Raw genomic sequence first — 15,836 nt, 5'->3', positions numbered from 1 at the left:
AGAGTATGTACTCTACAAGTTAGCATGGTGGAAGTAACAGAGATTGAGCTGGAATTCCCTGTTGTTCTGAGGTGAGAGCAGGGATGCAGGCTTGCTCCCTGACTCAATACTGTGTTCGTAAAGGAGGTGGTTTTGTCAGGTATGCAGGCCTCACAAAGGCTTTGTGGACATTTTATTTATGTAGACATTGTCAGTCCAGAAAAAGTGTATGACAGTCAGGCTTTTAGAAATACCTGAATTTTTCACGTTCTGAAAGCAGACTCTGTCCTGAATCTGTGTACCAAAAATGTGGATGGAAGCTGAGAAAATTGAGTGTTGCCTATGTAACCCCAAAATGAACATAGACTCCACTGCTGGGAGACTGAAGGAGTGGCAGAAGGTTTACATGACAGGCTTCATTTCTTGCATTGTATGTGTCATATCTGGAGTGTGACACTGCTCCCAGAGTAGGCGACCATTTGTTGAAACAAGACAGCCTGAAAAGGACACAGCTAACGGTGCATTCAGGTGATGGAAACTAAAGATTTCAGACAATAGCCTGACTGTTCCTGAGGGTGTAGCTGAATGAAATGCTAGTTTTGGCCACAAACCTAGCTTAAAAAGTCCCTGTGCATGCCCTCCCCCTGTCCTGCTTAGCCATGTGTTCCTACCTTGTGCTGTGGTTTGCTGGCTCCTCACATCCTAAGGGATAATGAGTTCAACAACTGGTAGTATAGTGTATCTGAAGACTACTCTAACCTTTTCTTCTTCATAAATGTCCTTGTGGTTTTAGGTAACTTTCTTGTAAGACTGGCAGTATGCATTGGTGAGCAGTTCTAAAAATAACTGCTTGTGTATTTGTAGATTGAGTAAAATCATGTTTTTAGTGGCATTCATAGATTACTGATTTTGATTTTAAAATCTTCAATAATTTATTTCTTGTACTACACAGCCTTTTCTGGCTATGTGAATTATTTTTTTTTAGCACAAGAAGCAGTACTCTTGCGCCAGAAATCACAATAAAAATGTCTTATCATTCATGTAGTGTGTACTTCATTAATGCAATATTATGGGTATTAGAGAAGACAGCCAGCAACCTGAAGACAACTGTTCTATTATTTAAGTGTACACAAAATTATGCAAGTATGTGCAACAAGAATACTACGGTAACCTGGTGTCATTGTATATCACAGGTAACTACGGTCATCTGTGGGTACAGAAGTTGATTTTATCCTCTGAAATAAAATGCTATGGGAGCTAATGTGTGGCTGGAGCTAACATGTGGGACGGGAGGTTTCAAGAGCAAGAAGGCTGGTTATCCCTGCCAAAGAAGGGAGCTTTTTAGTAGGTTTGGAAGCCACCTATGGACATATGTAGCCCAGCTGTTTTCTGCACAGTGGTTGTGATGGAAGTGGTGTAGTAAGAGTTGCACTATGATGAGCTGGCCAGAGCACCGTAGCTTCCTAAATATCTCATTGAAATGAGAATATTTCATTCGGCTCCGTGAGTTTGTGCCCAAAGTCCAAAAAATATTCTGTGTGTAAAAGACCTCGAAACAACAAAGGACCCAACAGCACACTACTTTCTGCCCAGTCAGAGAAGCCCCAGGTAGTATTGTCCTTAGCACCACATTTTTGCTTATTATGCCTGAGCAACTATGTCCTGCATTTGAACAGTATTTACATTTATAGAGGTGTTTCCTAGTGTCTTCTCCAAAAGTTTAAAATGCTTTTAGACTGGTGAAAAATTGCAGTACTTCCTGGAAGGCAAGAGAAAAATGTATGTTGTGTGGTCTTTGATTTCCAAATTTAAATACATTCTGTGTTGTGCCTGCTCATGATTCATAGTGTCTTGCCTAGCTGCAAGTAGTTCCCTAAAAGCATGATTCTGTTGATGGAGAACCGTATGTGTATGCAGATGCTGTGTGTCTATGTAACCTGCTGATACCAAACATTTCATCATAATAGTTGCTTTATTTTCTTTGCTATGAAAATTGTTTCTGATTTTGTATAGGTATGACCTTCATAATAAGAAATGGGTGCCTAAAAAGAGAAATTTCTTGTGTCTGACTATGTGCTTGTCTGCTCTTTCAAAGGAAGAGTGGAGATCTGACCTTAATCTTGTTTCCTGATTTAAACCAGAAAGGGTTCGTTGTGGTGCGTGAACACAGAACAGAGTACCAGTGGGATGGCATGTCAATAGCTGAGGGTTGTAGAAATGGTGAGTGGAACTGTGGCCAACAGGTGTAACATATTTATGACCATGGCAGAAGAAAAGAGTGAATAATGGATGGAGGGTATTTGCCAGCTCTTTCATAATATAAAGTGCTTGCCAAAAGTGGAAGGTATATCAGCCAATGCTAAAGTTTATTCGTGATCATTTGTGCCGACCAAATACTTCTTCCTCTAGGAATGACACGAGTTGGCAGGAAATGTCTGGTGGTCTGGCTGGGTATTGAGCAGCTCCTGGCTTCTCTCTGCTCTGCTACACTTCATGTCATCATCCTTGCTGAGGCCAAACATCTTTCATTTACTTTGTTCTAAGGAGTCTTTCATCCCAGGACGAGAACTGTTCACAGTAGTTATGGAGGAGGGAACACTTTGGGCATCTCCTTCAGAGAGCACCCGTGCTCAGACGCCCACACACCACGAAAGCAGGACTCCTACCGTTCCTGACTCGTGTTCGACTTAATGTCAGCCTCCTTCCCTTTTACGGGAGAAGCTGTCTCTTCTTTACAATGTCAGAGCTTTGCTTTCCCCTTTCCTCTTCAAATATGGTTCTTCTGGAAGCACCTCATGTGGCGATGCCCTGTCCCACACCTTGTTACAGCATGATGGAAGTGCATGCCTTTCTCTGGAAGCAAGCAGCTGCATGAGACTGAAGTGTGCTTTTAGTAAATAATCAGCAGGAGCAGAAAGAGGTAATAGGAAGAGATTTGGCAGTGAAGACCGTTCAAAGCTTTTCTAAGTGGATTTCCAGGACTGTGACCCTGGAGCATGGATTGAAAAGAGCTACCAGAGAGGTTAGGCCTGAAGGGAACACTGCGCTGTGGGACTGCGTTTTTGGAAGGCTGCCGAGGCAGGTTCAGGTACACGTGCATCTGCACTGCCACTGAATTGAGAGTAGGATTAGGTCATTCCCAAAGGGGAGTTACAATGCCTGAAAAAATTAACACAACTTCTGGAAGCAGACTAAATTAAATAGAAGTCTAGCAGACTGTGCTAAAAGTGGTGCCTCTTACTATGGCTTTGTAGCCTTTACCACTTCTGGAAACAAACTGCTGCTTACTCGGTGTGAAAACTTTAAGTCTTTTAAGCAAATAAGTTGATGAAGCTATATTTAAACTTCAAATACAGAAGTAGAGGTACAGTGGCACACTTGTTAGCACACAAAAAGTTAGATTAAAAAGCGATGTTATGTTACTTAGATGCTTTGCTTTCCGTTACTGTCAGAGCAATACAGCATATGTATATGCGTGCCCAACACATACAGATCAATGCATACGTGAGTCTGTACATGCAAATCAGAGCAGTTAACATGGGACTATTGCACCAGTGAGAAAGTGGTTTAATTCTGTGCACTGAAGGCCTGTGTGAGAATTGCTGGCTGCTGGCATCGGTCTCCAGGTCTCATTGTTGTAGATGAGGGAGTCAGTCTCGATGGTGCTTGGCACAGGAGGGCAGGAGGGGAGGAGGGAGAGTGGCGGGGCCGGGGGGCACCGAGGAGCCAGTGTGCTGCTGGCACAGTTGGAGGGCCATTCACCAGTGGGTATTGCCATATGCAGTGATGCGAAGAAGCATATGCAAGCAACAGAGGCAAGGGTGAAACAAGAAAAACAAAATGTGCCGTAAATATCTCTAGAAAGAGCTAATGACTGACAAATGTGCTGAATAGAGACAGCAGAAATAATTTTTGTGGATGAATTTGTATCTCTATTAATTCAATCCGTCTTCTCTTCGCCAACATTGCCTTAATGATTCCTGTTATTCTTCCCATCAGTCTTTTTCTTTGGTACCCTACCCGTAATCCCCTTCTCTAACACCACTTAACACTTTTTATAGTGTTTCTGGAACAAAAATGTTTCCCAAACATTAGTGAATTACTGTTCACAAGCAACCCGTGAACAACTCTTCTGTAGATGTATTCATACTGTGCTGTGGATAGACTTGGAGTTGTTTTATTGTGTGCAGTAGGACCTACATTGCAAATAGGTAATGGGAGATATCCTTAGCTCAAGTGGGACTCAGAAGAAGAAATGGGGCTAATCCTGGGTTCCTCTCGAAGATGAAATTAGGAGACACTCTGAATAATCAGAACTTAGAGTGGCAGATCACACTGTGTATAGCTTTTTTGGAAATGCTAATATAGATTATCATAATGCATAGCTATCCTGATGCATATCCAAAATTTGTCACAATATGCCTCAGATTTTGGATGTAGGAACATTGTTCTGGTGAATCCAAGGGGAGAGTAAGTGGTGAAGTGGGGATCAAGAATAGTAGTACCTGTCTGCAAGCCCCCTTTCCCAGTTTCAAGCTGCACATTAATGTGCGCAAGCGTTGAAAGTTCTACTGACTTTCTAACAAATCCAGAGAACAAGTGCTTTGCAAACAAGATACAGTGTTTATTTCTTTTCTTAATTTGAGAGCATCATCTTCCCAATGAAGTCTAAAAAAAAAACAAAACAAAAAAAATCAGACAAAAACCTGAACAAAAGATTACTTTTTTTCTGTATAATTCATGAAAGCTCTACAGTTGTAACCTTTTAAACAGTTATTTTTATTTAAGATGTGTAAATTTCAAATCTTTTTTTAATGGCGTATGTAAATGACATAATAAATGGTTGTTTCCAAGATATGGTGCATAATGTATTTCACAAGCATCTACTGAAATGTGATAGGTTGAGTACATGAATAGCATATTTTATGTAAGTACAATATGTTAACACGGTATATAATAGAATTAAACAAGCTGTAATTTAATATAGCCCTTTAGCTCTATAAAGCTATAGGGGTGAGGAAGCTATTGTCTTTCAGAATTAAAGTTCTTTTTAAGTATTAGCAGAAGGACACCGATTTGCTGATTCTAGATCGAAATTCTGTTGAAGCGCCTTATGTAAAAATTGCAGTTCAAGTCAAGGGAGGTTTGAAACTAAGTTAGTACATCAATTAAATATGATTATGTGGGGGGGGGGGTTTAAAGGAAAAAAATCTATATAATATCATTTTAAATAGTTAACATACAGTATTTCAACAGGGGAAGCGCTGATTAGATCACCACAATCTCTTTTATGCCATCAGAATTGCTGAGGGGCTTATAATCGTGTTAAATTTTCATATTACTCATATTCACACATTAATGAACAGATGCATTGTTACTATTGGGATTTTGCCATTTGGCCTTTCACATCTCTAATCGCGCTTTCCTACCGAGATCTTTTACCATTCTCGCAGAAATTCAGTCATTGATACCACGGCCGGTCCATCGCCTTCATTATCCTCCGCTCGTTTCCTCCGCCGGCTTCTCCCGCAATCACCGGCGGAGTCAGGTGGCGGGGTGCGGAGGAGGGTAACTCGTTTGTAACGCTGGTCCCTCGGTCACCGGGGTGCGGATTGACACAGCGGGGTGCGCACACCCCCCCGCGCACGCATGCCCTCCCCGTAAAGTCACACCGGGGCCCGTCCCAGCGCTGCTCGCCGGGCGGCTGCGGCGGATCGGTGCGGGCTCCGCAGCCCCGTTTGCGGCGGGGCGGGGCGGGCGATGCCTCAGCCACGGCCGGCTCAGCGGGGCCCTGGCAGCCCCGGCGAGCGGCTACTGTTGCTTTAACGCGGCAAGTTAGACAGAAGACTTCTGTTTCTTGCCGAGCGCACCACGGCGAATATTTTGTCTAGCCGCAGGGGGAAAAGCTTTGTGGTGGACTTTGCTGACAATAGACTTTTAAAAGTAAGGCGGGCTGCTTTTGGTGCCTGCAGGCTCTTGGAGCCTATTGTCGGCTCACAATGGATTTCTCATTGCCGCATTCCTGCTTTGCAAAGATTTGTTAGCTTTTAGTGACTGACGGCCCTCTGCTACAAATACCGCGTTTGCTCTGGCCTGTTTACACGCTGGTCGAGAATTTTTTAGAAAAGCGGCGGAAAATAAAATAAATAAAATAATATTTTTTTAAAAAAAAAGACAAGTGGCGGCGTTTGTTCGACCTATTCAGACATGTTTGGGAGAATGGTTTCCTTCGTGGGTGCTTCCAGGCGACCCGCAAACTTCAGAAGTAGCGGTGGAAGTGCCTCGAGCGTGGCGGCTTCTCCGTATCGTCAGCCCCGGCAGGGAAACGGTCATTGCACCGCAGCTTCTCCCATCTATTTCGTTAGGATTTCATTGCAGTTGTCGGGTTTCTAACAGAAAACTTGGCGTTCAGGCCCTCCTGGGTGACCGTGTCCGGGGTCAGCGCAAGGAGCGACCCTTCCTGCCAGAGCCTGCCCCTCTGAGAGCAGTTACAGAGGACACCGGAGCGTTGCAACGTGTATAAAAACGTTGGGGGGAGGGGGGGATGAAATAAAATAAATCTCACCTACAGCCAGTGGGATGCGGGGCCGCTGGGCTCGCAGCGCCCGGCGCGGTGCGGCCGCGGGGACGTACCTGGGCGCGGGCTCCCGCGGGCGCGGACCCCCCGCGAGGCGGCGGGCGGGGGTGGGGCGGTGAAGAGCGGGAGGGCACCGTGTGCCCGAGCCACCGTGCTCGTTTGTGCGTCCGGTGTGAGGGAGCTTTGGGCTCGGGTGTGACAGACGGTGTGTGCGGAGGGGACAAGGCGGCGCGCGGAGCCGGCCGGCGGGCGGGGGGACCCGGCCGGGCCCCCGGGAGCCTCCCCGCGGCGGTGCGGGGCGGCTGCCTCCGAGCTGGAAGTTGGGGCTTGAAGAAAGGAGGCAGAATTAGCCAAACGAGATAATGAAGGTTGCTCATAATGGTTTTTACTGTGGGGAAAATTAACCAGTTGCTAATAATTGTATGGTCTCTAGGCCAGACGGTCCCTTTGATAAGTTAACATGTACTCCCTTTATGCTCCTGGTAGGGGGTAAACAAATGCCTGAACAAATACAAATACACATAAACACAAATGTGGAGAATAGCAGTATATGTCTTAGATCCAGATAATAAGTGTGGGTATTGTTATTTAGATGGGGCATACTGGGACACTTATCTTTTAGTACACTCCATTTTCTAACTGAATGCAGTGCTAATCGTGGGATTGAAAGCTATTGTAATTGTGTACCCATCTAAATGCTGACAAGAATATACAATTACATTGTTTGGAATTGAGTTTAATGTTCTCTGAATTTTGTTAGCATTTATATTTACTTATGCATTAAAATTCTACACAAAAAGAGGTCAGAATACAAGAGTTACAGACATAAATATCAGACCCATCCACACCCTCGGTGCATTTTTCCTGAAAATACCGAACAAATATATTTTATTTTATTTTATTTTTAAAGGAAGTGATAGAATCTGAAATGAGCAAATAATGGGTTTCCATTCTAAGCAATGCCTTTTCTCCCTCTGGATTTTGCAATCTTTTAAAGCTTTTTTCATACCCAACTTTTTATTATTATTTATAATGTGCGTGTTACTAGAAAATCTTTCCACAGTATGCTTACCACCACACGATGTTTAAACACACATTATAAAGTGGATGTAATTGTAAAGACTCAGAGGGATATAATTACATGTAGCAGATTTAGGAGCTAATTCTTTGCTTCTCTCTCTCTCTCTTTACTCTGCATTTTATCAACATAATTATTTTTTGACTGCAGACTAACACCCAGAAATTGACAGGCATCCATTATAGGCAGCAACTTGTTCACCAAATTGAAAAACAATGAACTGCAGGTTTATATGTGCCCATTGTCATACAGAATTACCGGGGCTTTGTTCCACAAGAGGAAAAAGCTAATGGTTTTGAAACAGCAGGTGACAAAACACTTTTTTTTTTTTTCTCCTTTTTTTTCTTCCCCCCCCCCCCTCCCCTCTTATCAGTTTGTTGATGAAGTCATCATGAACTGGGGCCCAGAATAGGGTTGGCCTTATTTTTAGCAGATAGACTTTTAATGAGTTCTATTGTGGAGACAGTCATGTTGATTTGCTTACATTTTTTTTCCCCCCCTTCACTCAGAAACTCCCAGTATTGAAAAGCTACTATCAAAGGACTGGAAAGACAAGCTTCTTGCCATGGGATCAGGGAACTTTGGAGAAATAAAAGGTAATGCTGTTTCTGTGATAAAAACAAATTGAGAATGAATATACAGCCATCACTGGCTTTATGGAACTTTGTTTGTTTGCTCTTCTTCCCTTCCCCTTGAAACGTCGTAATTTGGGGCTTCAATGAAATGTATGCTCTCCATCTGTGATAATGTAAATAAATTAAATGGTATATTGCCCTAAGTGAATGAACTTCTGTAAAGCTTTTGTTGCATATATTATTCTGTGTTGTAAGAGGACATGTTCTCTTGCTGGGTTGGAAAAAAAAGTCAAATCACATATCAAACACAGGCTTATGTGGTGTCAGAATGTAGCAGAGCTCAGCTTCTGAAATCTGAGGGTGATCAGAAGTCCTTGTTAATTTTTGGACAGATTTTGATGATGTAGATTTTTTTGACTTCTCTGTGTGTAGGGGGGGGGGGAGGGGAAAGAGCAAAGTTTGTGTAATGATACCTCTAGGTACCAAAATTAGGCAATGCAGATTTTAAAAGACAGCGTACAACATCTGTGCACTAAAGCATGTTCTTTTAAAGCTGTACTCCAGAAGGAAAATGACAAAATTTGACCACTCTCCAGCAGCAGTAGCTTCTGCTTTGCCAAGATATTTCCCCATTTTATATATGTGAGGTCATTTTAGGGAACCTGTAGTTGTTTGTTTTCACGGAATTTAATATTTTTATAATTCTTCCTCAGGGCTTGTGATGAGGAACCGACTCAAAATACATGTGCGTAAAAAAATTAGTTTTCAGAGCAGCCATTATCATTCTGAAAAGAAACAGTGACTCTGATTCTTCTCCCATTCGTATCAGCATACATCTGGAGTAGAAAAATCCAAGCCAATGTTGTTTTGGAAATGTGAAAGTAGAATGAGATTTAAATGAAACCCTTCTTTTATGTTTATAAACTAGATTTCATTTCTCTTTGTTATTTTTGTTTTCTTTGCTTACCAATTTTGTCCCTGATAACGAGATCCTCACTCAGGCCGGCTCCCAAACCTTGTGCCTGACAGGTTTAAGCGCCTTCTGCACAGGAGGTGGGCAGCATTCAGTAAAGAATAGAATATGATACGCTCTTGGAAGTTAATGTATTGGTACATGTGCAAAGATAGTGTTATTTTAATGATGTGTGCCTTCCAGCCTGTCACTCGTAAGCCACTGGCATTAGTTTGCGCTAGTCCGCTGACTTACGCAAGTTGGAAAGTATGCCACTTGCTTCCCTTAGCTTCTCCCCAAGAAGCTGTAATTCAAAAATATATATATGTATACGTTACATATGTAGGATAACTTTATAGCCGAATATAGTGCTTCGGCCGCAAATAGGCTAAGATATTATTATTATAACAGAGGGCCAAACCCTGGGTTCTTTATTCCCACTGAGCACGTTTGCTCCATGTGCGTAAAGCAACAGGTTGTGAAGAGACAGGGTAGCCACTGGGCTTATCTGCGAGTTCTGTTTTTTAAAAGTATATTGTTTTAAAATAGCATCATCGGCTGCCACAGACTGATGAGTCTTTAAGATCTTTTAGGCCTGAAGTACACAGGCAGCTTTCATACCCACTTTTGGGTGTGTGTTTCAGCAGTTCTTGCATGTTGTCTGGAGCCTCTTAACTCTGGACACGCTGGAGCCTTTGGAAGGACTCGCAGTGATTCTCCCTCTGCCTTTGGACTCGGTGAAGCTGCCCTGAGAAGTGCTGCGCACTGAGAAGGCGGTCTGTTCCCAGTCCCTATGATCTTGTTCTGTTGGAGGGCAATCTTTTTTTCTCCCTTCCTCTCTTTCCCTTTCACAAGCTAAACTTGAAAGCGGCAGCAGCAGCTATATGCTAGCACGAAAGAAATTCAACAGTCCTTTCAGTCTTGCCTGGGGGGAGGATGGGGAGCAACAGCACAGCCTCAAAGAAGAGTTTTCTTTGCTTTAATTTTTGTTTTTTAGCTTCATATTTTGAACACAAGTCGAGTTATTGTTCTGTAGCTCTGTTCAAAAGCCTCACATCTGAGGCTTTTTAGTGCGACTGTGGTTCTATGGTTGGGGGCATGGTTATTAGGTGTTTGGATCAGCTTTGGCAGTAAGCTGTGAAAACAGGCACTGGTTTATTTTTCCTACTGACTGCCGTGACAGTTGCAATTATTGTCCATTGTTCCTAGGTGGCTAGAAAGGAGGGAGGATACAATAGAGCATTGCCCTCTGGGGGTAAATGAATTTGACTTACAGGTTCTTGGGGGGTCAGGCAGGCTGATTATTTAGTGCCCAGGAATGCGGTTTTCATGGCACTGCCAGCCATGAGCGGCCAACAAACAATGGCTCAGCTGTATTGCAGCTGTATTTAGTGAGGCAACATGAAAGGTGTGCAAGTTGAGCTGCTTTATACTCACGTACGCGTGTCCAAACACACGTATATTATGCTAGAAAATGTTTTTGTCCTTCTATAGGAACATAGAGTTATTAAGTTTTCCAGTTGTGATTTTTTAATTAACTTCTCCCTGTATTTGGCCTGGCAGCTGTATTTTTTTTTTCCTTATTTCTCTATTAGTGATATTTGGAAACCCCGCACAAGTAGCGTCTTATTATTAATACACCCTGGAATGTGGACAGCACTAGAAGCTGTACTGCCCAACTGTCTTAGGAACTGCATAGTTTTTTCCATGTAACTGTTCAAAATTTCATTGTGTTTTTCATTAGATCTGGGGGAGGTTTAGTATGTCATGTGCTAAAGTCTCAGCACTAGGCTACATATTGTTAATGCCCAAGTCTGTGTTATTACCATTGAGTTTTATTCTCTGGGAGAGATTAAAAGAAAGGGAGATGAAGCAGAAGACTTTATTTTCTATTAGTGTGATTTCTTTTAAGTTAGAAAGCAGTAATATTTTATTAAAGATGGGGGAGTTGGTGAATGGCTGGAAGTTGCCAGACTCCCACATTTTGTATTCAGTTGTTCCTCTTAGTTCCTTTGTTACTTTCGGCAGCTACTTTAATCCCCCCTTTCTTCGTCTGCATGCCTGTAAAATGGGAGAACCATCCCTGAGTATGTGCAGAGGTCTAGCTACAAGCAACAAGATCACAGTTAAGAAGGATCTATGTATGTCCAGTTACTAATGGAAAAGGAAATGTGATACTGCGCTCCGAGGCTTGACTGAAAGGTGCTGCAAGGGAATACTCTTCTACTTAAATGGAGCAAAATCTAGAACCTTGCATATCTGCAGAAATTTTAACTGAAGTGCCTCTCTTTGTTTGGAGAGGTAGTCTGGGGCTAAATAACTTATACAGTTTGGGCACTGGAGATTTCTTAAGAAATTTTGTTTCAAAATCCATGGAATTTTTACTCTGTTCAAAACAAGTCTACAGTAAAACCCGCAAAACATGCTGTTAAATTGAAATATTTTAAAATAAAGCTGTAAAACTCTATATTGAATTGGTTAAAGCCTGTTCAAACTTACTTATATCCATCATATTCAAGAACGGGGCTCAAAAGACCTCTGGATTATTCACGGATAATGCAGTTTATTGGATTCAGTGGAGCAGAGAGAACTTCAGGTCTCAAACCGATCATCTACAGGAAGGAAAATTATACCCCCTTTCTGCTTTCAGCGTAGCCACCTGATCCCTGTGCATTGCAGGGTGAAAGTGGCTGTTTTCCTCCAAAGCGATGTTACTGTTTCCAGCAGATGCAGCATGTAGGCTGGGCCGTTGGTAGCAAAAGGTATAAGAAGTCTATTGCCACACTCTTCGATGTCGGTGGCCATCCCTATGCTTAGAAAATTAACATGAAACATCTGTTTCACTGGCATTGGGCCTCCCCTGAGCAGACTTCAATGAACGGTGCTGGCCTCCCAGGTGGCCAGGCGCATCGTGAGGTGCAGTCTTGCTAACGCTGATGTGAGACAGCTTTAACCACGATGGGAACTCTTTTTAAAACTTCCCCGGCGTACACAAAGCCTTTCTGCTAATCTTGTCCATCTCTTGCTTATTGAGAGTTGTCAAGAAATAATAATACATATTTTATATGTTCTCCACTTAGCTAATTTTGAATAGGTGTGTGGAACAAAAGGCTAAACTGACTTTTGTTTCCAATCTTTCTGAGTTGGTTTGCTATTGAAGTGAAGGCGTTGTTCACAGTGATTGCACCTGAATCTTTCAAGAAAGACCAGGCAAGTCTGAACCTGATATTTTTTTGTTGTTGTTTGAAAATCCTTTTCCATTGTACAGGTTAGTTCCTAAACAACTCGGGTGAAGTGTTTCCTGCATTCATTGTTAAAGGGAATCAGCATTAGGGTAAAATCATCTCTTCATTGTATCCACTTAAATGTAGGTGACTCCAAAGAGGGTACTGGAGTAACCACAAGTTTCTGAGTGTAATTGAATGAAAGATTAGGCTACCAATCCTAATCCTTAATGCATAATAAGACAGACATTCTTTTTGTGTGGGAAACTGGCTTCCAAGTTACGTGAAGTATCAGTGCAGGTATTATATCAAGCTGTGTTTGATGTGTGATAGAGCTGTGTTTGCTGAAGACTCTAATTTTGCTTATACGTCAGAAGATGGGGCATGAGAGACTATGCAGTGAACGGTCTTACAACTGCCAATAATGGATAAAGAGAAATAATCCATTCAGCAATACTATAGCTCATCAGAGCCCATGAATTAAAGACATATGTTATGTAGATTCAATGTATGGATTAAAACGGATAATCTGGTAGGTGACACACAGAATCTTGAGATAAGTGTGCTATGCAGATTCGGTATATGGATTGTGACGGATAATTCCATTTAAGTAATGCTGGACAAGTTGAAGACAAGTAAGCTTTGAGTAGTGCTCAGGTTATGTGCAGTAATCCAGTGAGTGACACTTTGGATCGCATAATCTGTAAACTGAAGACAAGGAAGCTAGGGATTCTGTGTTTAGATGTGGACAAGAGGAAGGAGGGGGAAGAGAAGAGAGGTAATTCATGGGGAATACGCTGGGTTTAAACCTTTGACTAATACAGCACAGATCCCCAGGAGATGTGTGAAAACTGCACACTTTCTTAGGAGCGGTGTGAATTTTGCACTTGCAAATTAATGGTTGAAAAAATGTTTGCAAACTTGTGTCAGATGTGGACGTTTTGCATTATTTTTTGTGGATAGTATTGTATTTGGAGTGGGGAGAGAAGGAGGGTGAGAGTCATAAGTGAAGGAGGTAAGATAAATTCAATACTTATTGCAACCTACTTAGTATCTCTGTGTTTGTTTTTTTGGGGGTGTTTAATAGTAGCAAATTGCTGACAGTGAGCTTTAGTCCTTTGTTAATATTTCAGAAGTGCTGGGGGGGCAGGGAATAGAACCTGCCCAGCGGCACACAGGGAAACCTAAGTTTTGAGAGGAAATTTGGCAGCTGCCGAAATAGTGGAGGTTGGTCACAATGCAATATGATACTCTCAGGCTGCAGAGAAGGAGACGGTGCCAACTGAGCCACACCAACGCAGAAAGTCTTTCAGGCCAAATGAAAGCCTGAAATGGAGATTGTGACTGGATGGAGCTGCTCCTATTTGACCTTAGAGCGGCAGGTTAGTTGAAGGTAGTATCTGTGGAAGGGAGGATTGGAGGAATCTTTTTTTTTAGAGCATCTAAAATGCAAAAAATGTGAATTTGTGACAAAGCAGCAAGTTTGGGTTCTTCCAGATTTATGTAATTTTTTTTAAAGGTACTTAATTTGATCAGAAAAAAATCAGGTTCTGTTTAAATGAAACACAACTTTTCTTTTTAAGAAGTGCTTATTAATAGAGAGGAGAGAATAAAATTGAACTAATTAAAGTAGCAAATGCCAGTGGCTTTATTTTGTTTGAACATATGGAGGCCAAACCACTATATTTAAAAATCGGTGTGAGGGTTGGATGACAAAAGGGACCTAAAGCAGTTCTTTGTACTGAAATTACCTGAAAGATGTGCTGATAGAGATGAATGTTGCTGAGCTACAACTACCAGTTTGTCAAAACAAAGCAAATATACATACACATACGTATTTTTTACAGGTTTTCCTGCTGCTGCGTGAAATTCCAGCAGCAAATGCCATTTCTGTAGCCTAGTTCTAGCTTGTTGTCTAGACAGTAAAACAATGAATAACCTTTGAGAAATAGTCTCAATACAAATGTTGTCTATTCCTTTTGTAACCTTGACAATAAGTTACTAACCTGGTTGAATACCAAGCTTTGTTTGCAATCTGCTGTACCAAAACTTTTTCTAACAGCAAATAAAGAATACTCAGTGACCACTTCTTTCCAGCATTGCGAAATAGTAATGTGCTGGTCTGTTATAGAGCAGACGGCTAAGTTTTTGTCCCCACAGAATATTAATTCTTGAGGGTAGTAATGGCAAAAGATGGTAATTGTTCATCATGTGTTTTTATTCATTCTGCAAAGTCTTCCACTGAAACTTAAAAGATTAAGAGTGTCTGTATGCTGAAATAAATAACTTCCTTCTAGCTTGCTATTCTAAAAAGGATTTTTATTTGTCAAACAGAAAACAAGATTCACTACATAAATCTGTAGGTACAGACAAATCAGTTTGAATTCTGGGCTTTTTCTTTCCTTGTTTCTTTTTCTGGTGGCTGAGGCTTGCTGAGTCAAAAGCAGTCAGAAAGTTTTCTTTTATTATGCTGACTTCCCATATCAATCAGATGAAGTAATTTAATTTAGCAAGGTAGGTAGTTGTAAGCGATGCAGTCATTGTGTAGTAAAGTTGGCTTAAATACTTAATGATAAATACCAGTTTTTAGATGTTTATGTCCTGGCAGCTCCAAGATTTACTGGCCTGAAAAGCTGTGTGCCAGTCCAAAATAAAACACTTTCTGAAGTATTGATAGGGAAGCATCAAGGGAATTTGCACACGTGCACAAGCACATACCCACATCCACCCACCAACACATACCAGCAAGTACGTAATTTAAAGTATATACTTATTGCTTGGTCATAAACATTTGACATTTGTGTTCAAAGACAGAAGAAAGAAGAGTTTAAATTCTGCACTTACCTCAGCCAGTTAGATGTGTTTATCAGACTACGTTTCCTGAAGGCACGTAACACCAGGTCCCCATTGCCTCACATATACACTGTCGGGTGACGTCAGCAGCGCAGCCGTCTGTGCTGTGCAGCAAGGGGAGAATACTCCTCTTTAAAATTGTTGCATTATAAATAGATTATTTTTTTTCAGAGAGAGCATGACAAAGATTAGTTTGCTTTTAAGTAGAAGATGACTAGGTGACCTGTCTATTTTACTTTCCTGCTTCCCTTACCGAGCAGGGTAATGTTGGGTTTGGATTTCTTATGCGGCAGAGCAAAGTTAAAGCTGGGGTGGGGAGTGGGGAAAGAAAAAGAGTTGACGATGGGATGAGAATGAAACTCTCAAGAAAAGATACCAGAATGAAACCCTCAAGAAAAAAGTACTTATTATATGTAGTGCTGATATTTTTTATTATTATTTGAATATAGTAAGTGCAAGTAGGGGTTTGATTCTTCTGAGGACAGTTTAGTTAACAGGCTGTTCAGTTTGAAAAAGCTCCTTCTCGTCTCTTTTTCAATTTTGTATCAAAATCGTTACATCCCTAGCTGAAAAATCACACTGAAAAAACAAACTGCTG

General features: G+C 41.7%; 1 protein-coding gene across 15 annotated transcripts in view; it reads left to right on the top strand.

Annotated features, from left to right (window-relative positions):
- SOX5 (SRY-box transcription factor 5) overlaps positions 1–15,836 on the top strand; it is a 652,081-nt gene that overhangs the window by 478,625 nt on the left and 157,620 nt on the right. For 13 of the 15 annotated variants that reach the window (XM_080392183.1, XM_080392185.1, XM_080392184.1 and 10 more), the window contains one exon: positions 8,144–8,230. The exons of the other annotated variants lie outside the window; for them this stretch is intronic. In XM_080392183.1, the coding sequence (XP_080248309.1) occupies positions 8,144–8,230 (87 nt within the window). The remainder of the gene's footprint in view (positions 1–8,143; positions 8,231–15,836) is intronic. 15 annotated transcript variants of the gene reach the window in all.

This window comes from Falco punctatus (assembly GCF_963210335.1).
Source record: "Falco punctatus genome assembly, chromosome: 6".
Lineage (NCBI taxonomy): Eukaryota > Metazoa > Chordata > Aves > Falconiformes > Falconidae > Falco > Falco punctatus.
This window is presented reverse-complemented; position numbering and strand designations above follow the sequence as displayed.